Genomic DNA, 26,660 nt, shown 5'->3' on the forward strand with positions numbered 1-26,660 from the left:
AGCATATTGAACTTTAGGTTTTTTTTCTTTCTTTCAGAAGCAGAGCCACTGAGGACAGTTAGGGTAGGGACTCCGCGACAAAGTGGTTTTTTCCCTTTCATATGTCTGATCAAGTCTATTAAGTCTTTAAAAAGACAGCTTTAAGGAGGAGGGTCTGGTGATGGAGCTAAATACATAATAAATTCATAGAATTTTTACAAGTACCAATCACAACGTTGTCTTGCCAATTTTCAAAATCCTAGAACTGCAACTGTCTCTTGAATTGTTTTACTTTAAAGGGTGTATATATAATGTCTCGTTCACACGTTTCAATAACGTGTTGTTCTGTCTATTAAATCTATTAAATGTGTGTTCCTATTATTGGTTAATTTGTACTGTTCTCCTATACAATTGATTTCTCTTTTCATGTGTTGTACTGTCTATTAAAAGTTCTATCAACAACAATTTCTCTTTCCACATGTTGTATAATGTTTTTAATAAGTCTGTTAAAATTGTTTTTTCGTGTACGTTGTTTTTAATCATGTAAATCAAGTCTATGATTTGATATTTGCTGTGTTGTTTTGCCGTTATAACATTAATCATGATAATTGAACATGTAGACAGCTCTCTCACAAGCTAAAAAAAACAACTGTAAAAATATAAAGGCCTACACTACAGACACGGACACATACTACTGCATCCACACAGCACGAGTAACAAACCCTGAAATAAATATAAAAAAAGAAGACGTGGTATGATTGCCAATGAAACAACTCTCACTACAGGCACGGGGACACATTCTATCAATTAATTACATTGTTCATCTATTGATTATGGGCAACATAAAGAAAATTAAAGGGGAAACAATATATGAAATTAGGCAATATTATAAAGAATAGAAAATAATGGAGTGTTGAGTGTTAAGAAATCAACAAGTAGAGAAAAATAAGAAAAAAAGGATAGCAAAAAATAGCATAAAAAATTGTAGAATAAGAAAATGAAGAACCACATCCAGATCAAGGAAACGTTTGGTTGCTTATATAGGGAATAACTGCGACAGTCAGTGGCCCCCCACAAGATATATCACAAAGGAATAAAAAGACATCATCACAGAAGCTATATAAAAGGGCTTTCTTTTGCTTTATGTGTCCCTTCTCTTATGGATAAGGATTCATTATAGTTATTGATTGGAGATGTTGTAGGTTATATATAGGGTTAACCTTAAGGGTTATGGCTGGTTAAGGATAAGGTTTAGGGTAAAATTTAGATATTAAAGCACAATATGGGAATTGGGACCCTTAAAGTAAAAGAAGCTTAAATTATCGCCTTTTTGAGGAACTTTTCGGATCGAAAAGTATTTAGACATTTTGAACCCCGAGATATTTATACTTTATGTCAATTTACACTCATTAACCACAGATTACCTTATAAAAAGTGGAAGATGGAAAAAATTCAGAGAGATAAAAGAATATGCGAACTATGTGACTTAAAAGATCTTGGAGATGAACTCCACTATGTAATGAAGTGTAAATTTATGGCTATAAAAAGAAAAAAGTATATCACTAAAAAGTATATTGATTATACAAATATAATTAAATTTAAGGAAATAATGAATATGAAAAAACAATCATCTTTTAAAAAAAAGCTATGTACATTTATAAGGCATATTAATTCATGTGTGTATTCTCCTGGCTAAATTCAACTTATATTTTTAAATAGTGTGCATATTATTTTTCTGTAATTTATAATTGTGCTATTTATTACATGTAACTTTTGTATACCATTGTATTGACGAAGGTTTGTCAGAATAAAGATATATATAGATATTGAATGGCAGAGTTGATTCGAATCAAACAATGATTACAGGGAAGTGTTTGTATTAATGTTTTTTGTTAGCTTATAAATCAGTTAAATATATGATAATTTGTATATTATTTCTAATAAATGTATTTCTTTTGAATAATTGAATAGGATTTGTGTAACACTAAAGTTTGTAATCTAAAAACTCGTTGAATCCGGGTAGATTTCCTGTTACTTTTAAAAACGAAACTTCCTGATTATTTCAAAAGTTGTTGAAAACTTCATCAATGGGAGACCTTTCTTTAAAAAAATCTCGCATTTAAGTAGTGAGTTCCGGCATTTAGACCAATCATATGATAGTTTGTAGATTACCACAATGTTATCTTTTATAGATTTTTTGTTTCCATTCGTAAGATAACTATATATATGTGAAAACCAATGATATAATACAAAACTGAAATTATTCGATATACATGTATATAGAAGAAGGTCTGGATTGGGGACCCTAAATTTTGGCATTGAATTAATCTAAAATATATATATATATTTCTACTGTTTTGGCTTGAATTTTAATTGTATTTCATAAAAACATTTCGTGTCGGTTTATATGTACTGTAGAATGTGTAATACAAGTATTTCATCAGATATACTTCTGGAATATTTGGCAAAAATCCAATGAATTTCTTCATTTATTTAGACCATTGATTCACTAGGTTAGTGGTTCAAGATCCGGTATTGAAATACTATTGAAATCTACAACACTATTAATATCAATGATATGAAACAACTATACATGTATCATGTCACCGAAAATCCTCATAAATAATGTTAATGTTGAATCGAACAATAATACAATACAAGCTACCTTCAAATTTACAAAGTCATTGGTAAGGACAAAACATGGTACAACGAAATTCTTGAAAATAGCCGCATTTTGAATTTCAAAGATAGATCAAGACAAAATCTTGCTAAGTACATCAAGACATTCAAATATGTTAAATATTGTGTTTCCAGCAACAAATCCAGTGTGGTTTGTGCAATACTTGAAAATATTTTAGAATGTATGGCGGCCATCTTAATATCATGAAGCCGCCATATTAAATGTTGAGGGTGGGTCTATAGCTAATATTTCTCAGTACACAAAAATGTACCATCATGCAAAATTTGGTGCTTTCCTCATTATTTGAGCATTTTTTCAGCTATCGGCCAGACTATAAACTATGTCTTCGCCGCTGTTCTTTCCACTTTTAGAGAAAGAAAAAACAAAAAGGATATAAATTTTAATATCAGTTGCATAAGTAACGTAAACAGTATGACCGACCTAATGCAGATATCATAAATTGCATTTAGAGTTGTTCCGGACCATATGAGTATTTGGACCATACGCGTATGGTTATGACCATATGGGTATATACTCATATGGTCCGACCGTACGCGTATGGTTGGGGTTATTAACACTCTGTTACAGTTTACTTTTAAACTCCTCATATGGTATGACCGTTCATTAAAAAGACGCTATCATATAGGTTATTTTATTGTTATATTATAATAAAAAGATAAGCTAAATGAAAATTAGAAGTTTCACATAGTTAATTTTACTTACTTGTCAAAACTATAATAAACAGATTTTATACCGATGGACATTATCGATTTGTTATAACGCGTGAATGACAATATGTCGACTTAAAGAAATAAATTCCAAAAATTTAAACTGTTACAAAAAAGTCACTGGAAAGTAACATAGTTTATTTAAGTTGTCTTGTGAATATGGTGTATATGGCAGTCATGTTACGATATTTGATATCTAGAGCTACTTAAAAACACCGTAGACATATCAGAATGGCCCAAGACCTCGGTATCTCTGTACACAGCTACAAAAAAGCTAGCTCTTCACTCGCAAACAAAAGGTGTAAATGAAAAGGATCGTGCACAAACAAGACTTGCAAATGCAAAAAGCTATGCTACCGTGTGGAAGTAAATGTCACCCAAGCCTACATACAAGATTGTAATTAGCGATGCAAACTAACTATGGCATCAATGTTTATTTTTTACTTAGTATTAGAATTATAAAAAAATACATTGTCATGTAACCATCTTTGTTTTTTTAGATATAGTTTTTGTATTATGGAAACTTTTATAATGTAATTTAAAAAAAAAATATACCTATATGGTCCAAATACTCATATGGTCCGGCCCGTTAATAACCAAACGAGTATTATACTCATATGGTCCGACCATACGCGTACGGTCGGACCATACGCGTATGGTCGGACCATACTCATATGGTCATGACCATACGCGTATGGTCCAAATACTCATATTAATCTCAAGTGACCTATCACAGAATCCCCTATGCCCAAGTAACTCAAAGCAGACTTTATTAACTACACCCAGGGAGTTATAGTCAAGTGACCTATCACAGAATCCCCTGTGTCCAAGTAACTGAAAGCAGACTTAATTAACTGCATCTAGGGAGTTGTTCTCACGTGACCTAGCACATACAGAATCCCCTGTGCCCAAGTAACTCATAGCAGACTTGATAAACTGCATCCAGGGAGTTGCACTCAAGTGACCTAGCACATGTATAATCCCCTGCGCCCAAGTAACTTATAGCAGAGATTATCAACTTCATTTAGAGTAACTCAATCTCAAGTAACCTAGCACAGAATCCCCTGCATTTAACTCACATGTACTGCATCACTTGGACTCTGTCATTCCCCTAAATCCATTTCTGTCTATAAATTGATAAGGAGATTACAATACAGTTAGACTAAAACTTATATTGAATATATGTCGGGCATTAGGTTAGAATTTTATATAATATAAGTCGTTAAAAATTTTGCCACAGTATCGCAGTATGGTTGAATCAAACTGTTAAAATGCTTTATTTTGTCACCTGGTGCAGTGGCATGTACAAATATGTAACCTACACACACTGAGCTCGTCAATATTTTTGTTTACGAGAACAAAACAGTTGCTATTTCTAGATCTAAAATTAACAATTCTAATGTCAAAATAAACTGTATTTAGAGCAAAAGAGTAAACGTATGCATTATTTGCGGATTCCATTTTAATAGAATTCTAATTATAACCATTTAGAACAAGTACGTTTGAGCTTACTTGCTTTATTTCAATTAAAACTCATGAGTTCAGAGCTAGAGGCTTTACAAAAATACTTCTCTTAAAAAAAAAGATGAATCAGACGAAGTTTTTGAAAATATTAAACATACAATTTGTAAAGTGGTAATTGTACATGTGTTCTTTTTAATGTATATGGATTGAGAATGGAGGAGGATGAGAACAAACATCGTCGTTGTACTTAGATTCTAATATTTTCTGAGTCAGAAACTGAAACCAAATAAAAAAAAACCAACATATTCTAAGTGACTTATTATGTCTTCAATTCAGTGTGGTACTATAAAAATAAAAATGACAGTTTTTAGGAGGAATAACAACAATTGAAATGGCTACAATTTTGTTATTGCATAAAGCTATTTTAATGACCACGGTTCTAAAATTCAAACGTCAGTAAATATAAATTGGTTTCCAAATAAGTTTTGTCATTTCATTTCTTAAAAAATGGCAGCTGTCCAAAAGTGGAAGAATGTCTAAAACATTAAAGTTCAATACTCGATAATACTGATCTTGAAATATATACGACGTTAGTGATCAAAATTTTAAAATAAAAATCCATTAATTATTCTTTTTATAAAATTTCATCATAAAAAAAGCAAAACATTGAGAATGTTTGAATGCAGAATAAAGAAAATATAAATACACATGTATCAAGGATATAGAATAATATCTTACATTTAAACAATCCAAAAATGAAAAAAAACCCAGCCCAGAACACTTTCTACAAAAATCACAACTTAATTTGCGGAGTTCGCGTTTAAAATATAACGAAATTCCGAAAAAAAGGCTTATTGTAGGATACCCATGTTGAAAGTTGTAAATCAAGTGTTTCAACATGTCAAGTTATTCCATTGTCTTATTTGCAAGCAGTGAACAATCATTTATCAAAAACAAAACAAGACAAGAAACAGATTCTTCTTAATATTTTATTTCATTCAAATAGAAAGGCAATGAGGGTACTACATGTATAAACATATTACAATTTGATGGAAAATTGAAGAAAAAACACAAATTCGACATCATACGGTTACATTTGCGACAAAATTTATGTCGATAAAAAACCTTCTGATCGAAGTCCTAATCTCCTGACCAAATTTCCAAATATCCTGATCTGAATTAACTCATCATAGATACCAGGACTAAATTTAGTATATTACGCTAGACGCGCGTTTCGTCTACAAAAGACTCATCGGTGACGCTCGAATCCAAAAAAGTTAAAAAGGCCAAATAAAGTACGAAGTTGAAGAGCATTGAGAACCATAATTCCTAAATGTTTTGCCAAATAAAGCTAAGGTAATCTATCACTGTGTCTAAACCACACTGGCCGGCAAGATTTGTTCGGACTCGATGGTATCTAACATCCGACACAATGATGGAACAATAATAGGTAGAAGAAAGCTGGGTTTCTCCTTATTTTCTTATCTCTTTTATGATATCGAATAATATATATACCATTACAACTATTTTCTATTGTGATATGCAATATTTTCTACAACCGTTCTATATGAACGGAGAAATAAGTAAAAATGCACGTCGAAATGGCGAATTGAGTGAACCTTGCCTCGAAATGATTGTTTAACTTCTCGTTAAATTGTTCACATTGTACGGAAAGAAAGGTACAGTGGAGATCAGTTCTAACCTCTCATTAAATCTGTCAGAATCTGTCAGGAGAACTGTTCTAGAACAGTACGTAGAACTGTCAGCCTGACACCTTTTAGTCAGTTCTAGGTTAGAACTGTTCTAGCTAGAACTGACTTGGTCAGTTCTAGCTAGAACTGATTTGGACAGTTCTACCTAGAACTGATCCTGACAGTTCTACCCTAGAACTGATCCTGACAGTTCTACCCTAGAACTGATCCTGACAGTTCTACCTAGAACTGACCAAATATTTGGTCAGTTCTACTTCTAGAACAGTTCTGCGGTTAGAATTGATTACAAATTCTACGGCTAGAATTGATTTATCAGTTATTCTACGGCTAGAATTGATCACTATAAATTCTACGGCTAGAATTGATTTATAAATCCTACTGCTAAAATCGATTTATAAATTCTACGGCTAGAATTGATTTATAATTTTTAAGAAATCTTTGACTAAATATAAAGGCTTCGACAAAATAGCGATTAATATTATAAAGAGTTTTGCTATTTTGCCGGTTTTATTTCAAATTTTTCGTCGGCAAGAGAACATGTTTAACCCCGCCATATTCTGCATGTATGTGACTGTTCCAAGTCAGGAGCCTGTTATTCAGTGATTTTCTTTTGTTGATGTATTACATAAATTATTTGTTTTTCTTTCATTTTTTGAACATAAATTAGGCCGTTAATATGGGCAGAGACATATAATACAATGTATTATATGTCTCTGATATGGGGGAGGGGGCATTATTATTTCAATTGTTTTACATTTGTCATTCCGGGAGTCAGGATGGCTCGTTTTAAATAACAAAATTATCTTACCATCTATAATGTAATACGTTGTTCCGGCGGATCCAGCAGTTTTAAAAGGGGGTGGGGGTTGGGGGTCCCAACCCAGGAAAAAAAAGGGGGGTCCAACTATATGTCCCCATTCAAATGCATTGATCGTCCAAAAAAGGGGTCACCCCCTCTGGATCTGCCATCGATCCACTATAAACTTAAACTGACCATATTTGATTTCTTCATATAAATCTATATACTTTTAGCTGCACATTGCAGGAATCCAGTTTATTTTAAGGCAAGGATACCAATTATATTGGCAAACATTAATGATTTCAAAATTTTATTTGCAATCAATTTATAATACTAGCATGTCCTCTTTTAATTTAAAATATTGAATCTTAAACAAATGTGATATCTGTTTACGAGTAGTTTTCTTACCTCGGATGGACCTGTTATACAAAAATCTTTTGACCGCATCAATCTAAACTGACCTTATTTGCCCTTTCTATCTGCAAATCTATATAGCTGCATAGTAATTCAGTTATAATTTAAGGTCAAGAGGGACTGTAATATACAAGTTACAGCAATATCGGAAAAAATGACTTCAAATTTTTGTTCGCATAAATTTAAAGTGCCAGCATGTCCTCTTTTTATTCAAAGTATTGAATCTTAAACAAATATCAGTAGTTTTCATACTTCAGACTGAGTCGTGTAATAAAATCTTTTGACCGCATCAATCTAAACTGACCTTATTTGTTTTTCTTCCTGCAAATCTATATAGCTGCACAGTAATTATATATAATTCAGTTATAATTTTAGGTCAAGAGGGACTGTAATATACATGTACAAGTTACAGCAATATTGGAAAACAATGACCTCAAAATTTTGTTCGCATGAATTTAAAGTGCCAGCATATCCTCTTTTTATTCAAAGTATTGAATCGTTAACAAATATCAGTAGTTTTCATACTTCAGACTGAGTCGGGTTATAAAATATTTTGACCGCATTAATCTAAGCTGACAATGCGATATGGGCTCTGCTCATTGTTTAAGGCCGTACAGTGACCTATAGTTGTTAATGTTTGTGTCATTTTGGTCTTTTGTGGATAGTTGTCTCATTGGCAATCATACCACATCTTCTTTTTTATATATAAACTGACCTTATTTGCTCTTTCTTTCTGCAAAGCTATATAGCTGCACAGTAATTCAGTTATAATTTTAGGTCAAGAGGGACTGTAATATACAAGTTACAGCAATATTGGAAAACAATGACCTAAAAATTTTGTTCGCATGAATTTAAAGTGCCAGCATGTCCACTTTTTATTCAAAGTATTGAACATGTTGAATCGTAAACAAATATCAGTAGTTTTCATACTTCAGACTGAGTCATGTAATAAAATGTTTTGACCACATCAATCTAAACTGACCTTATTTGCTCTTTTTTTCTGCAAATCTATATAGCTGCACAGTAATTCAGATATAATTTTAGGTCAAGAGGGACTGGAATATACAAGTTACAGCAATATTGGAAAACAATGACCAATGATGACCTCAAAACTTTGTTCGCATGAATTTATAGTGCCAGCATGTCCTCTTTTTATTCAAAGTATTTAATCGTAAACAAATATCAGTAGTTTTCATACTTTAGACTGAGTTGTGTAATAAAATCTACTGACCGCATCAACTAAAACTGACCATATCTGCTTTTTTTATGCAAGTCTATATAGCTGCACAGTACTTCAGTTATAATTTTAGGTCAAGAGGGAGTGTAGTATATAAATAACTGCAATATTGGAAATTAAAGACCACAAAAAAAAAAAATCATTGTTTGAGAGTGCATTTCCTACTTTTATGACTTTTATTCAAAATATCGCATCAGAAACAAACATCGTTAGATTTCATATCTGAAATTATTTGTCTGCATCAATCAAACCTGACCATATTTGACAGCATCAACCAAAACTGACCATATATGACTACATCAGCCAAAACTGACCATATTTGCTCTTTTTTATGTACCGTTAACTCTTTTAGTTGCATAGTAAATCGGTTATATTGTTATGTAAGAAATGATTGTATAATACAAATGATAGAAATATTGGAACACCTAATTTCTTTTGCATCAATTAACAGTGTCAGCGTGTCCTCTTTTTAATCAAAATATTGCATCATAAACAAATTTCAGTAGGTTTCATACCGAAGACAGACTGGTATAACAAAATTGTGTGCCTGCAGCAACCAAAACTGACTATATTTACACTTTATTAGATAGTTATATAGCTGCATAGTAAATCACTTATAAAATTGAGAAAGGAAATGGCGAAAGGTGTCAAAGCAACAACAACCCGACCAAAGAGCAGACAACAACCGATCACGATGGATAGTATAATTCAAATGACAGCATGTCCTCTTTATATTCAAAATATTGAATTGCTAACAAATTTCAGTAGTTTCGATATATCAGACTGAGTTGTTTTAATAACAACATTATTTGACCACATCAAACAAAACTGAACATACATACTTCATCATGTAAATAAATACATGTATGGCCTCATTGTAAACCAATAATATTTCTATGTCAGGATAGATACTGCATGATAAAGACAATACCAAATTTCAAAATCGATTTAGCGAGCCCTTATTTCCTCTCTGTATCGATAATATTATTATTTATTAAGAAATGACTGTCATATTTTTTCTGTCTATGAAGAAATAACATAAAAAATTTGGTGCACACTGAATAACGCGGGTAGCAGGTGTTTTTAACAGTGTGCATGCACCACATTTTTTATGTTATAAATTTCAAATAGACAGAAAAAATATTAGTCATTTCTTATAATTCAATTCTAACTTCCAATTTAAACCTTGGCAAACAATGAAAAAACGTTGATGACGATACGATCACATGACTAACTTTTATCTATGGGCTGATAACAAAATAACGTCAGCCAATCAGTGACCTGTTACATCCAAAATTAAATTATTAAATAATGAATCGTCACAAAAGTGACTTTTTAAGTCAGTGTAGTTCATGATGGTTTTTTTTTAAACAAAACTATTTAACGGGATCATCCAACACTACATGACTGATTCATATACTTTATTTTAAAATGAAAAGTACATGTATGAGAAGTTCTCTTCTTGGAATAATTTGAAGGAGGAAAATGATTGGTTTTGATTGTAGCCTAAAGTCCAGTGGCAAATGTTTCATTCATGTTCACATTGAGTATATTTTTCTGACGTTCCAACTTCCAACTTCCACACTCCCAGATTATTTACGAGATAATGCAAATGTAGCCTACATAGTTTTTTACGTTAAACAACACTTTTTTCGTTAAAATATCCCATAATTCATCCACTGTACAATTTTCGTTTGAACATTTGTCAAAACAGAATCTTAAATCATGAATGTAAATCCAAGGTAAACAAGGTAAATTAAGATTAAACTTCCATGAATCAAATGCTGAGTTTTATCAGAGTCTCTGGTTTTATGAAGAGACTGTTAAAGACGGGGAACGAAGAAACGTAAACAGTGATGTTTTCTATGCAATCTTATAAAAATGTTTCTCCGATGAGTTGGATAACCTTCAATTCACTTCGATATGTGTACATGTAACGTTTGATTAGTAAAAAATATAGAAAATCTGCTATTAAATAGCAAAGTAATTGGAAGTGATTTATTTCTTCTTAATTCTAAAGTGCCCTTACTGTAGTGACGTCATTTAGAACTGTTCTACAGTCCTGACTGATTTAGTCAATTCTGCTGACAGTTCTACGGTTAGAACTGATTTGGACAGTTCTACCTAGAACTGATTTGGACAGTTCTACCCTAGAACTGATCCTGACAGTTCTACCTAGAACTGATTTAGTCAGTTCTACCTAGAACTGATCCTGACAGTTCTACCTAGAACAGTTCTAGGGTAGAACAGTTCTAGCTAGAACTGTTCTAGGACAGGTTAGAACAGTTCTATGACAGATTATTCTGACAGTTCTAATGAGAGGTTAGAAGTGATCTCCACTGTACGAGAAGATAGCTACTGAGACGGAGATTGCAAAACTTGTTTTTATGAACATATCAATACTTGCATTTTTGTGTATGGAACGAAAGAAATGGGTCATGTCAAATAAAAGTACACCGGTTTCGTCATTGTTGCTTACTAATAATCAACCGGTTTCGTCTATATATATCACCCGTTTTTTTTTATATTTTTTTAAAACCAACAATTTATGAAAAGCAACGTATATATTTATTAAAAAGTAAACTTGGCGTGTTTACATTTATTTCCATAGGTAATTATAGTACTATACATTATCCTAATGAAAGAGGTATCCGTTATTTCACTGATCTTCAAACTAATTTTAAATGGAATATAAACACTCAATAGCAAACACTGATATCTAACTATTTTTTTTAACATTAACATTATGATATTTTTTTTAAATAGGTTTTGAGATAAATCGCATTATGTGACCCGACTCCCCTTTTTTACAAAAAAAAAATAACGCATTCATAAACAAAATTTAAAACATCACCAAAAAGTATGCAGAAGTTAATATTTATATTACAAAGAAGTGTCTAAAGTTTGATACAATAATGATAAATCGTTTCGAGATATGGCGCGACATGTGAAAAAAACACACTCCTGTTTTACTTGCAAAGTTCTGTAACTCAAAAAGATTTCATTTGATTTTCACTAAAAGGTTTACAGATCGTTTGACCATTTCAAGAACTTTATTAAGTTTTAAGAAAACTAGATAAGCTGTTCTCAAGTTACGGTGCGACATGTTTACGCTGGACGGAAGGGTAGACGGATAGATCGACGGACGGAGGACAGAATGGCTGATAGATGGAAGAAAGGACGGATGGAAGGAAGGATAGACGGACGGACGGACGGGTGTATACAATAATACGTCACTATATGACTTTTATATATATGTTTGAAAATAATAGATAGAAATTGATAAAAAGAACTTCAAATTCGTCTTTTATGGGCAATGCAATAACTCCTTTAAGAACTAAGGTGAGAAATTTATAGTAAATGGACAAATGGTAGAGCTCAAGATTTTTAAGATAATCATCTGACCCTTTCGAATCGTCTATATGTCTACGGCTGTTAAATAATTGACATCATGTACTTGCCCCCCTTTGTTTATTTCTTAGCCACGAAGGCCATCTTGGTTGACAAGCGGGGTCACAGTGAACTTTTTAAAACTAGATATCCTTATTATAATTAAAAAAGACATATAAGTCAGGAATCTGATGTACAGTAGTTGTCGTTTGTTTATGTAATATATACGTGTTTCTCGTTTCTCGTTTTGTTTATATAGATTAGACCGTTGGTTTTCCCGTTTGAATGGTTTTACACTCGTAATTTTGGGGCCCTTTATAGCTTGTTGTTCGGTGTGAGCCAAGGCTCCGTGTTGAAGGCCGTACTTTAACCTATAATGGTTTACTTTTTAAATTGTTATTTGAATGGAGAGTTGTCTCATTGGCACTCACACCACATCTTCCTATATCTATATATGATTTTAAATAAGGTTTTTTAAATGCAGCTTAGTAATTTTAGATGTGAAAATTGATGTAAAAAATGTATTGAAAGATTACGAACGACGGTCGACCGGTGCCAAGTGATAAAAAAATAATTCCTAATGGGTCAAGTGAGCTAAAAAAAATCAAGAATTCCAAACAAAATTACACCGTTCTTGAATTTAAAAAAAAATGTCTAACAACTGAAAATTTCAAATTTCACGAACCGGATCGGACATAGCAAACAACTTCACTGGCGGTTTAAAAAAAAAAGAAAAAAAAAAAGACATATTATTTTTATTTAAATGTATGCACTGACATGTCACAAATGCTTAAATGGTCGCAATTCAATATATGATGAAGGTCTGTGGCAGAAAGTAAAAATAATATAGAATTGAGGCCAAGGGCAAGGGCAGTGGACATATGGCAAATAAGGGGGGAATCGTTAGATCTGTGTTCCATACTTGTATATGTTACATTCAAACCTTCTAACTTTTGACATATGCAGCTTTATACAAATGCATGTAGTTCAAAACGCTATGAATTAGAATCACTTAGTGTCGCTTGTTCAAAAATATCAATGAGAATGTTTATAATAAACATAATCTGACTCACATAATCCGATTTCGCGGGTGTTCCTGTTTTATTATTTCTTACAATATTTTAATTCGATTTACACTTTATAATATAAGTGGAGAATCTAGAAGACGTATAAATTGAGTGTTTCGATTTTTTAAGACCGTAAAGTGAAACTCTAATTTCAAGTTAAAACATATTTTCCATAATTCATACAGAAAACGTATATTTGAGAGCTTTAACCTCAATTTGCGTAATAACCTTCATTTATATGTATTTTGCTGTTAAAATTTTTTGAAAATTAAAATTATTTGTGTTCTTTAACAGTAGAAATTCTAGAGTTTGCTTATTATTTATTTGAATCTGAGACTAATCATATATATAATAAGCCGTTGTCCTGTGAAAGAACTTGTTTTCCAACGACTCGGTCACAAAACTCCTTTTTAACACTGAAGTTAAATTATCAATTAAAATGCAATGCGATTATGTTTTTTTTTTATTTGACCAAACCGGGTCATGCATTGTGAAATCTATGATCAAAACGGGTGGTAAACATTGACGAAACCGGCTAGTTCCATTTTGACATGACCCATTTCTTTCGTTCCATACTCAAAAATAAAAGTATTGAGATGTTCATAAAAACAAGTTTTGCAATCTCCGTGTCAGTATCTATCTTCTCGTACCTTTCTTTCCGAACAATGTGAACAATTTAACGAGAAGTTAAACAATCATTTCGAGGCAAGGTTCACTCAATTCGCCATTTTGACGTGCATTTTTACTTATTTCTCCGTTAATATAGAACGGTTGTAGAAAATATTGCATATCACAATAGAAAATAGTTGTAATGGTATATATGTTACAGTAAATAGGTGAAATTAGGAATTACACGTAATTACTAAACATTTCAGTAAATACCTGTAATTACTAGCCAATTTAGTAATTACATGTATTTACTGGTTGTTTCAGTGATTACTGGTATTCACTGATTTTTTTTGTCATTTTTACAGCTATTTACTAACTTGATATATTTGTTATAAAATTAAAGATATAATTCAAGAAACCAAATAATAAAGTAAAAGGGTAGGTATTTAGGGCTTACTTAATTAAGGATTAAGGAATATAACACACATCAAAAGTGTATACTATTTAGTGTTTGTGAACTGAAACTGGAAAATGGTTGTTTTAACAGTTTTGTAACTCCCTAAAATTAATTTTCAACATGCAAGACAATGATATCAATCCACTATTAAGAAATGCATTAAATTGTGAGAATTTTATAGGCAACTTTGCCACCTCCATATTCCATAATGCCAAATTTTGTTGAATACTCCAGACAGTTCTTAAATTCTCAGAATTTCTTTAAATCAAAATCTCCATCAGGCATACTTGCCCAATGACACAAGTTAAATTCCTTTACAAAATAGGTTTATTTAAGACTTCTTTTGTCAGACTGTTGCAATAAAGCTGACATTCTTCACAAACAAATTTATACACTTTGATGGTGTTAAGAGTCACATTTTATATTTCTGTGTTTCTCTTTTTTATGAGTTTTTCAAGACCTCCAAACTTAAGCTTATAAACCTGCAACAAAATTTTATCATCGTTTTTACTTGTTTAAGAATCATCTGTTTGTGGATTGTATAAATCAACTAACTTGTTCATCCCTTTTGTTTTACTTTCAATGTTGTCATTCTGTTTCTTATTGTCGAAACTGCGACTATTGTCGCAAAAACGAGACATAGCAAACCATTCTGTCGTCAGTAGCGTCCACACATATTCACTATGTGGTTAAAGTTCTACTAAAGCTGAACAGAAGCTTGTTTATGATCAGAAGATAATTTTCAAGACGTAAATTTTGTAAAAGTAAAATTTATTTTTCCGTATTTTACTTATAAATGGACTCAGTTTTTATGTCAGTGAACATTACATTCACACTGTGGTTAAAGCTTTTAAAATTTTAATAATTTCTCAAAGTATCCTGGATTTCTACCAAGCTTGGACAGAAGCTGTATATGATCATAAGATAATACCCATAAGTAAAAAAAAAACCTTTTTCATATATTCCTTATAAATGTACTTCGTTTTTCCCCAGCAGGTTTTTTTTTTAAACATTTATAAGATTTCATAAACCATCCTGGATTTTAACCAAATTTGGACAGAAGCTTCTTACAGTACTTGTCAAAAAATAGTTTCTGAAGGAAAATCTTAATATTTTTTTCCCATTTTTGTTGAGCCTGCAACTAACAGCTAAAGTAGGCAAGATATTGGTTCCGCGAAACCTTACAATTTTAAATCTGAATACATCAGTAATATATCTCCAGCTACGGGTTGAATTGTAGGTCACATGCTTACGTATTCATTTAGGTCCACTTATTCACTTGCAAGTGCACCAGTACCAGATTGACTGCTAAAATATTATTTCACTATATCATTTTCATTAATTATTTAACAAAATAAAAATCATATCTTATTTTTTTGTATATATCTCGTAGCTAATGCTCCTATAACAAAAAGGTACATTTTAGGCTAATCACTTTTGAATAAAAGTACTCACTGATGTTCTATACTTGGTATTTCCATAACTTTTGATCAGCTGACCATATTACAACATTGTTTTAACAGTTAGTAAATAGGTGTAAAAATTCATTTTAAAATTAGTAATTACTGGTAATAACTGGGCCGTTTCAGGAATTACTTGTATTTACTAAGTGCATTGGGGATTACATGTAATTCCTGAATTTTAGTAATTACATGTAATTCCTAATTTCACCTATTTACTGTAACATATATATTCTTCGATATCATAAAAAAATAAGAAAATAAGGAGAAACCTAGCTTTCTTCTGTCTATTAATGTTTCGTCATTGTGCCGGATGTTAGATACCATCGAGTCCGAACAAATTCTGCCGGTTTGGTTTAGACACAGTGAATGTATTGTGGTTTTACTTTTGTAAAATTCTGTAGATTTTTGAAATATTTATTTTGTCATTCTTTCTTATTATGTTTCGTTGCATTGCTAATTACAAAGATAATTGCTTTGATTTGTAAGGTAGTAGTAGCTAATAAATAAACACAAGTGTATAAATGAATCTTAATGTCCATCGCTGATTGAGATTATATACTGCTTCCCGATAGGCCGGGGTCAATTATTTAATGAAAACTTGCCAAAAATTTGTATGCGCCAGTGGCCAGATAAAAGAGACTGTCGCATTCTTCTATCACCTTCATTGGGATTAATAAAAGAAAAAAAATATATATGTGAAATTCCCATAGATTTTAAGAGACCAGTTTGAGTCATGATCCCCTTGTTCAGTGAGGATTGTCGTGGTCTGTGTATTGACCCCGACTGCCCTGTCTGACCATGAGACCACCGAATAATCAATCTGGCAATTACATTTTGAACTGTACCCCAGTATTGACACCATGACTTCGGGAACTACTATTACCATATGTTTTGGACCCAGAGATTGGCGTCCTGATGCCAATGAGGCATATCGTGTGCAACTTTGCAGTATTATTTTCATTTATTTTGCTGCATTTTATTATTTTTAAAATTAAAATAAGTTTAACAAACATTTTATCCATTAACAAGTTTTCCTTGTTTTTTTTTTTGTGGGGACAGATCTCAATGAGTTCTTCCTAATGTAGGTAGACCCCATCTATTTTATGTTAAAAGTGAAATCAAGTTCCTGTACAAGTATTATAAAAGTAGAGTATCATTCTATTCGTATGTATCAATTGGTAAAAAAAATATATCCTGTTAGGATATTTTTTAATAGAAAATTCTGTATTGGTAATTTTCTTAAACTGTCAAATAAAATGATCGTTCTGCGTTATATAATTTGCAGTGTAATAAGAAATGTTCTACTGTTTCTTCAACACGACACTCCTCACAAAATTTAGTGTCAGATATACCTATTATATGCAGATGTTTATTCAATGGTATATAACCAGTTCTTAATTTAAAAAATCAGTCTTTCTTTGTATCTGGACATTTTTGGTATTTTTATGTCAAAATTAATTTTTGGACTTATTTGATACAATGCTCTATCTTTATCTTTATTCCATTCTTCTTGCCACATATTTTTCATAAAATTCTTACACAATGTTTTAAAATCATCTTTGAACAACAGTACAAAGATATAAATGTTTTGAAAACTTAAAGGGGCACTAGCTGTCAAATTCATTGTAACCGATTTGACTCAAATTCTCATATTTGGTTTATAACAATGTAAAACATTTATCCAAACTATCAAAAGTCTAAAATAAACAGTTTACAGAGCATGGGGTAGATAATATATAGGTTCGTTTCGTGTGTATTTTAGTCCAGACGCCATCTAATTAACTATCGATTTGACCTCAGATGACCATATAAGCGATGTAAACAAAAATAAAGATACGAATAGATTAAAACAACACGTGCAATTGCATTTTTATAGGTCTGTTTGATTTTATTTTATAGATTAAAAATAGATGTTTCTAATTGTTTTTAACCATATAAGAATGATTTTATGTGCATCGAATTAGTAATCAAATGATTTACCGTAGTTTCACTTTCATTGTTGACATTCTTTTTATTTAAATAACCAGTACACGTACAATGCATGCGTTGTCAATCTCTAGCTAGGGGTTAACTTGAAGTTCACATGCATACCGGTTAGAATGATGATGACGTTTTCACTTGCAAGCGAATCAGTCAAAAATTATGTTTAATCGCTTATTTCAACAAAATTAAAGGAAATTGATTGCTAAAAGCAAATTATTATTTCATTATTCCAATTTGATTAATGATTGATCTAAAAAAAATGATACTTTATTTTTTTATATATATCGTAGCTAGTGCCCCTTTAATGCCTGTTTAGCATGAAAATCAGCCAATTCATTGCCTAGTATTCCTACATGACTCGGTATCCATTCAAAAGTTAGATTTGTACCTGAATGATACAATGATCTTAGTAAATAATGAATGTCTAGTAAGAATTGGTTTCTTATCTTGTTTAAAGGTATCTTCAGTGCTTGAAGCGCTGGTAGAGAGTCTACAAAAATCACAACATTAAAAGGTAAAAAGTCTTGTAACTATAATATACATAAATACATTGCTGTCAATTCACGAATAAAAATAGAAAGATGATTGTACAACTTAGATCCCTTGTTGATTTTTAACTCTGGAATGACAAAGGCACAACTAGCATTGCTGTATTTGAATCTTTTGATCCGTCAGTAAATACTTTTAAATGGTGTTTATATTGAGTTTCTAATATTGGCTTCACTTTTAATTAGATGTATTAAATCTTTTTTAGAAATGTAATTTTTTAAATACATGTTTACATGACTTTCTCTTTATATTACTACGTTATTTTCTGAGAAATTATTGTCGAGCCTTCGACTTTTGTCGAAAAAGCGAGACTTAGCGATCCTACATTCCGTCGTCGTCGGTGTCGTAATCGGCGGCGTCCACAAATATTAACTCTGTGGTTAAAGTTTTTGAAATTTTAATAACTTTCTTAAACTATACTGGATTACTTCCAAACATGAACAGAAGCTTGTTTATGATCACAAGATAGTATCCAGAAGTTAATTTTGTAAAAATACAATTATATTTTTCCGTATTTTACTTATAAATGGACTTAGTTTTTTTGTGGGGAAACATAACATTCACTCTGCGGTTAAAGTTTTTGAAATTTTAATAACTTTCTTAAACTACACTGGATTACTTCCAAACGTGGACAGAAACTTGTTCATGATCACAAGATAGTATCCAGCAGTTAATTTTGTAAAAATAAAATTCCATTTTTTCCGTATTTTACTTATAAATGGACTTAGTTTTTTGTGGGGAAACATTACATTCACTCTGTGGTTAAAGTTTTTAAAATTTTAAAAACTTTCTTAAACTATCCTGGGTTTGTACCAAACATGGAAAGAAGCTTGTTTATGATCAAAAGATAATATACAGAAGTAAATTTTGTAAAAAAATAAATCCGTTTTTCCGTATTTTACTTTCAAACGGACTTAGATTTTCTGCCAAGAAACAACACATTCACTCTGTCGTTAAATTAAAAAAAATAATAACTTTCTTATACTACTTTGAATTTGTAACACACTTAGATAGAAGCTTGTTTATGATCAAAAGCTAGTATTTAGAAGGAAATTTTGTGAATATTTTGTACCTGTGTATCTGTATTTTACTTAGAAATGGACTTAGTTTTTCTTCCAGTTAACATTACATACAAACTAAAATTAAAGTTTTTAATCATTTATTAGATTCATAAACTATCCTGGATTTTTACCAAATTTGGACAGAAGCTTCTTACAATCAAAAGATAGTATCAAGAAGAATATTTTTATTTTGTTTTCCCTCATTTTTGTTGAGCCTGTGATTTTCAGCAAAAGTAGGCGAGACACTGGGTTCCGCGGAACCCTTACAAATTATTTCCTTTTTAAGTCTCTTTTGCAATTAATGTTAATGGTTTACGTTTAATATTTTTACTATAAAATTCAAAAGTAGCTGTATCTTGAATTGATTTTTTAGCTGGATGGTTGTATTCGAATGTAGAAATATTTGAATATGATTTTGCGATTAACGCTTTTCTTCTGATTTCGTAAGGAGGGTCTCCCATTTCCACCTGCATGTAGTGCTTTTAACGATGCTGACTTCATGGAACCTGTACATAGACGTAAAGATTGTGTTTGTATGTTATCAAGTATTTTCTTAATAGATGCAGAGGCTGTATTGTATACCTCACAACCATAGTCAAGTTTTTGTACTTCTTCCATTAATATACTGAACATGACTATTCCAAGTAAGATATCTATCAAAAATAATTATAAGAAATTAAACTTCTTTAACAACCTCTTAAATGTGATTTCCTATTTTTAATATACTATTATTACAATTCGATTTCCTAGCAAAAATAACTGTCACATTGACTGTTTTTGACGGTGAAAGTAAAAAGCTTTAATTTGAGCACCATTTGCTTATACTATTCAAGTCTTCTTGAATTTTTTTCTGTAAAATTTTAATGATGATCCAGATTTCCAAATTGCCCCATAATCTGCAAATTGTGACATTTCACAATTTTTTTAAACAATGTGACATGTCATTAATGAGCTTACCTGTTCAAATCTCTTCTTTTTATCACAACCAAATATCTTTGATCATCCGCCGTTTTCAATCTTTCATACTTTTTCAAAATAAATAATAATGGACTGATATGCTATCATGGGACAAAATAGTTCAACTCTTTGCACGTACAGGAGGTCATGAGAATGATCATTTGTCTCAGTTTTAATGCAGTACTTTCATTTTTGTCATTTCTATGTCTGATCCCTATTCGTATTCAAATGTGTCTTGAACATGGCACCACAAGCTTTTTCTTTATGATGCATAAAGTACGTAATACAGACATATAAGTTAGTGATTTAACAAGCCTTGTGTTTATTTTGGATTGTTTAAGCATTCAAATATGATCTTTATTACATCTTTGGTAACAACAAGATACATAATATTTTAAAAACCTGCTGTTTTATTTTAAATTGAACTAGTACTAAACAATTAAATCTCTAATACAATAAAGCAATGGTTAATATGTACTGTAGTAGATCAAAATCTACAAATTCTGATCGATGGCAAACAATTTAATTTTGAATGGTGTATTTTATTAAACAATAGCAAACTCATTATCATAAATAAACTATGAGTTCCATTAAAAGATGATTGCGTCTTCTAATATACATTAGACAATGGTTGCATTTATCTTATACATTTTTGTAATATAGAGGGAAAATGCTGCAAGCGTAATCATTTATATCATAATAACAATTAGATGAACAACTATTCAAGTGTCAATAAACGAATCAGATTTGAAATGAAAAAGCATTATTATACAAAAACGGAAGACCGAGTAAATTCCAAGGAAAATGGATCGAATTGAACTTATGTCCATATGTTCAAAAATTCATCAAAGATACCATGTTTATAATATGGTTCTACTACATAATATACACCGGCATGGCTTGAATGAAATGTTTCCAGGCAAAATTAAACAAAGTTGTAAAAGCATTGATAGAAATTCCTGTGTAATGGGCATATATTGCTTCGTTATTTTATTCCCTCCCCCAATCAAAAAACCCTTAACCGTACATGGTACAACTGTTCTGCATGTTCGTTTTTTTTTTATTATTATTTTGTTCGACATTACGTCTGGTTTGAGACATGCGTTACTGATTTGACATTACATCTGGTTTGAGACATGTGCTACTGAATTGACATTACATCTGGTTTGAGACATACGCCACTGATTTGACATTACATCTGATTTGAGACATGCGCTACTGATTTGACATTACATCTGGTTTGAGACATGTGCTACTGATTTGACATTACATCTGGTTTGAGACATGCACTACTGAACTGACATTACATCTGGTTTGAGACATACGCTACTGATTTGACATTACATCTGGTTTGAGACATGTGCTACTGAATTGACATTACATCTGGTTTGAGACATACGCTACTGATTTGGCATTACATCTGATTTGAGACATGTGCCACTGATTTGACATTACATCTGGTTTGAGACATGCGCTACTAAATTGACACTACATCTGGTTTGAGATATGCGCTACTGACTTGACATTACATCTGGTTTGAGACATGTGCTACTGAATTGACATTACATCTGGTTTGAGACATACGCTACTGATTTGACATTACATCTGGTTTGAGACATGCGCTACTGAACTGACATTACATCTGGTTTGAGAAATGAGCTTCGATTTGACATAACATCTGGTTTGTGACATGCGCTACTGAATTGACATTACATCTGGTTTGAGAAATGCGCTACTAAATTGACATTACATCTGGTTTGAGACATGCGCTACTGATATGACACTACATCTGGTTTGAGAAATGCGCTACTGAATTGACATTACATCTGGTTTGAGACATGCGCTACTGAATTGACATTACATCTGGTTTGAGACATACGCTACTGATTTGGCATTACATCTGATTTGAGACATGTGCCACTGATTTGACATTACATCTGGTTTGAGACATGCGCTACTAAATTGACACTACATCTGGTTTGAGATATGCGCTACTGACTTGACATTACATCTGGTTTGAGACATGTGCTACTGAATTGACATTACATCTGGTTTGAGACATACGCTACTGATTTGACATTACATCTGGTTTGAGACATGCGCTACTGAACTGACATTACATCTGGTTTGAGAAATGAGCTTCGATTTGACATAACATCTGGTTTGTGACATGCGCTACTGAATTGACATTACATCTGGTTTGAGAAATGCGCTACTAAATTGACATTACATCTGGTTTGAGACATGCGCTACTGATATGACACTACATCTGGTTTGAGAAATGCGCTACTGAATTGACATTACATCTGGTTTGAGACATGCGCTACTAAATTGAAATTACATCTGGTTTGAGACATGTGCTACTGATTTGACATTACATCTGGTTTGAAACATGCGCTACTGATTTGACATTACATCTGGTTTGAGACATGCGCTACTGAATTGACATTACATCTGGTTTGAGACATGCGCTACTGAACTGACATTACATCTGGTTTGAGACATGCGCTACTGAACTGACATTACATCTGGTTTGAGCCATGCGCTACTGATTTGCCATTACATCTGGTTTGAGACATGCGCTACAGATTTGACATTACATCTGGTTTAAGACATGCGCTACTGATTTGTCAGGTGTACCAAATTATAAACCTAAAATATTTGATCAGTTTGAACTAGTTTTCATCTTCATGAACAGTCTTACTGTGTACGAGAACCATATTTTTTCAGTATATTGTACATGAATATCAAATGTTGATTTATTTTCAATCAATCTAGACTAATATCTCTTTAACCGGAAATATTGTAACTTTTTTATATACCCCAAGTGTCAATAAATCCGTTTCGTCCCGAGTGCATCACCAGCCCAGTAGTCAACACTTCGGTGTTGACATGAATATCAATTATATGGTCATTTTTATAAATTTCCTGTTTACATACAAAAGTATGAATTTTTCGAAATACTTTTATTTTTATAGATAACCTAAGCCGTATTTGGCGCAACTTTTGTAAAAATTTGCATTCCTTCAATTTTGAAAATGGGTTTAGAAAAATATCCTATTATCTTACAATCTGTTTCAATCTGGTATAGCAAACTAGTTTAACTACCATGTTTAATGAGAAGAGCATTCTATTTTGGTATTTGGGAAATTAAAGTCAAAATCAAATCTCATGCTAATTAATGTTTCATATATAAGTAACGTTCACTGTATACACACAGATATGCAAGAAATCGATTTCAATTAACGATAAAAACGTGAGGTTCCGATTTCACTGTACCCCCACATAAACTTTCTACCAGACTGTCGAAAGCTAATGAAGATCACAATGAAAGTCGCTGTGTCTGTTATTCTTACTGATGAGAGTAAGTGGTTGTTGAAAATAATAGTTGTCTGGTACTCCAATCTATCAGAATACCGGTATTACATAGTCAACACATAATTATTAAGTGGAAATGAAATTAAAAGAAGTGTTCATATCGGGGCCTTTTATAGCTGACTATGAGATACGGGCTTTGCTCATTGTTGAAGGCCGTATGGTGACCTATAGTTGTTAATGTCTGTGTCATTTTGGTCTCTTTTGGACAGTTGTCTCATTGGCAATCATACCACATCTTCTTTTTTGTATTCATCTTCTTCATTGGCCGAAATACGATACCACTAGTTTTCGACTTCTTATTCATATCTAATCAATTTCCTACAAGACTATTATGTGATATACAGTTTATTTCAAGTTTGCACAATGAAAGACGTTATAGATTTCAGTAAACACCAAATTAACATTCGCCTAATGAATGCTATTATGATTGCCCTTATTAATAGATAGTATATGATTTACAATATATGAGAACTTACTGAATATTTAAATTTTCTTCTATTTTGATATAAAGAAGTTTACTTTTCCGACGTGAACAATAACAACAGGATATTATAAATATTTACTACTGGGTCATAAACCATGTTACATTAGAGCGAAATTCACAATTACAGGATACAGAAGCTTATTTGATGAACTGTTTGTGAATTATGAATTCGAATGGCGATTGTTAGCAGGCAGTTGGTATCTGCATAACAGGAGACGTTTATCCTGTCGATACACCCGATCTCGCTCCTTTTGATATAATCAGCCCATTTGTTACCTTGATTTGTCTCTTCACAATTCATTTACAAAATTTTAACACTGGTACAGTTACTGTGACCTTAATTCACCAGTTAAAACTTTAAAAAAAAAAACGGAAATGCAAAAGCATCATTAATAAAGGCAACGTTTAACACTGTTCAATAATCATACATTGATTTAATAAATTAGAGGTTAAAAACCAAAATCACAACAAATATAAAAGAAAACAAGAAGCAGAAACATTAAACAGCTACAAAACAAACACCAATATACCCCAAAACCGACTGCTAAGTATTTGATAACTGCCATGTTCCTGACTTGCCTAGGGATATTGAATAGACGCCGAACGAAGAGACCATTTGAATTAGATCTGCAACTGGACTATCATCGATGATATCATTCGTCCATTGGCTCTATATCCGTATCATTATGATTAATTATAGAGGAACTGTTCAATACAATCTCTTTATAACAACATTTCAACTGAAAAGTTGATCCAAACAGAATGTTGCTTTAACTGAGATTAATTTTATAATATTGATCCTGATAATACGCTTCTTTAAATGTTGGTCTTGGAAATGTCATTACAGGGTTTTCAGCAATTAATGTTCAACACATTAGCTAATTTGGATATTTCGTGTTTGATTTATTTCCCCGAATGTTAACATGCCATTTAATGTTTGCATCTGCCCTAAATCAGGAATCTGATGTTCAATAGTTATCGTTTGGTGATGTGGTTCATAAGTGTTTCTCGTTTTTCGTTTTTTTTTTATATAGATTAGACCTGCCCATTTTGGGCCCTTTTTAGCTTGCTGTTCGGTGTAAGCCAAGGCTTCGTGTTAAAGACCGTACTTTGACCGATAATGGTTTACTTTTATGAATTGAGACTTGGATTTAGAGTTGTGTCGTTGGCACTCTTCCACATCGTCTTATATCTATCCGAGTGGCATACAGTAAGAGAGAAAAAACTGACCTCTGTCTTCATTGTTATAACTTGTTGTAATACAATTCACCTTAATTTCTTCTCATAATTAGATTTATCAATCCAGGGATAAACATGTTATCAATTTCAGCTTCCGGGGATAGGTATTTCCGATATAAACATATTATTGCGTTCTTAAGTAGCCTGGTGTAAGTCCTACAAGTGTTTCAGGAAGACTTTAAAAGGGGATAAGATGATTTATAAGGGGTTAAAATTTGTTTACCAATTACACTTAATTTGTAATAATATGTTTATGTATTTTCCAACCATAGTGTGTCATGATTTAACTATTATAATGAAATGTACGTGATTTCAGTACCAATTTCTTATTATTTTATACCTACTACCACTGCACATTAAATTAAGAAGGTAATGTCACTGTGTCTAAACCACACCGTCAAAATTTGTTCGGACTCGATGGTATCTAACATCCGGCACAATAACGGAACATTAATAGACAGAAGAAAGCTAGGTTTCTCCTTATTTTCTTATTTTTTTATGATATCGAAGAATATATATACATATACAACTATTTTCTATTGTGATATGCAATATTTTCTACAACCGTTCTATATTAACGAAGAAATAAGTAAAAATGCATGTCAAAATGACGAATTGAGCGAACCTTGCCTCGAAATTGTTTAATTTCTCGTTAAATTGTTCACATTGTACAGAATGAAAGGTACGATAAGATAGATACTGACACGGAGATTGCAAAACTAGTCATTATGAGCATCTCAATACTTGTATTTCTGTGTATGGAACGAAAGAAATGGGTCATGTCAAATTAAAATACTCCAGTTTCGTCATTGTTGTTTATTTCCAATCACCCGGTTTGGTCTCTATATATCACCCGGTGTTTTTTTGTGTGTTTTTTTATTAAACCAACAATTTATGAAAAGCAACGTTAACACGGATCTGAACATTGTCTTTCGAACTAATTTAAATATATGTTTATTATAAAGTAAACTTGGCGTGTTTACATTTATTTACATACTAGGTAATTATAG

General features: G+C 31.8%; 1 protein-coding gene across 2 annotated transcripts in view; it reads right to left on the reverse strand.

Annotated features, from left to right (window-relative positions):
- Positions 1-25,761, reverse strand: part of LOC134693705 (solute carrier family 2, facilitated glucose transporter member 1-like) — a 61,355-nt gene extending 35,594 nt beyond the window's left edge. Inside the window, exon 1 of one of the 2 annotated variants that reach the window (XM_063554599.1) lies at positions 25,642-25,761. In XM_063554599.1, the coding sequence (XP_063410669.1) occupies positions 25,642-25,653 (12 nt within the window). In that variant the 5' untranslated portion in view covers positions 25,654-25,761. The remainder of the gene's footprint in view (positions 1-25,641) is intronic. The other variant, XM_063554601.1, reaches the window with a different exon arrangement.
- Between the last annotated feature and the right edge of the window lie 899 nt (positions 25,762-26,660).

This window comes from Mytilus trossulus, chromosome 12 (genome assembly GCF_036588685.1).
Source record: "Mytilus trossulus isolate FHL-02 chromosome 12, PNRI_Mtr1.1.1.hap1, whole genome shotgun sequence".
In the NCBI taxonomy this organism is placed as follows: Eukaryota; Metazoa; Mollusca; class Bivalvia; order Mytilida; family Mytilidae; genus Mytilus; species Mytilus trossulus.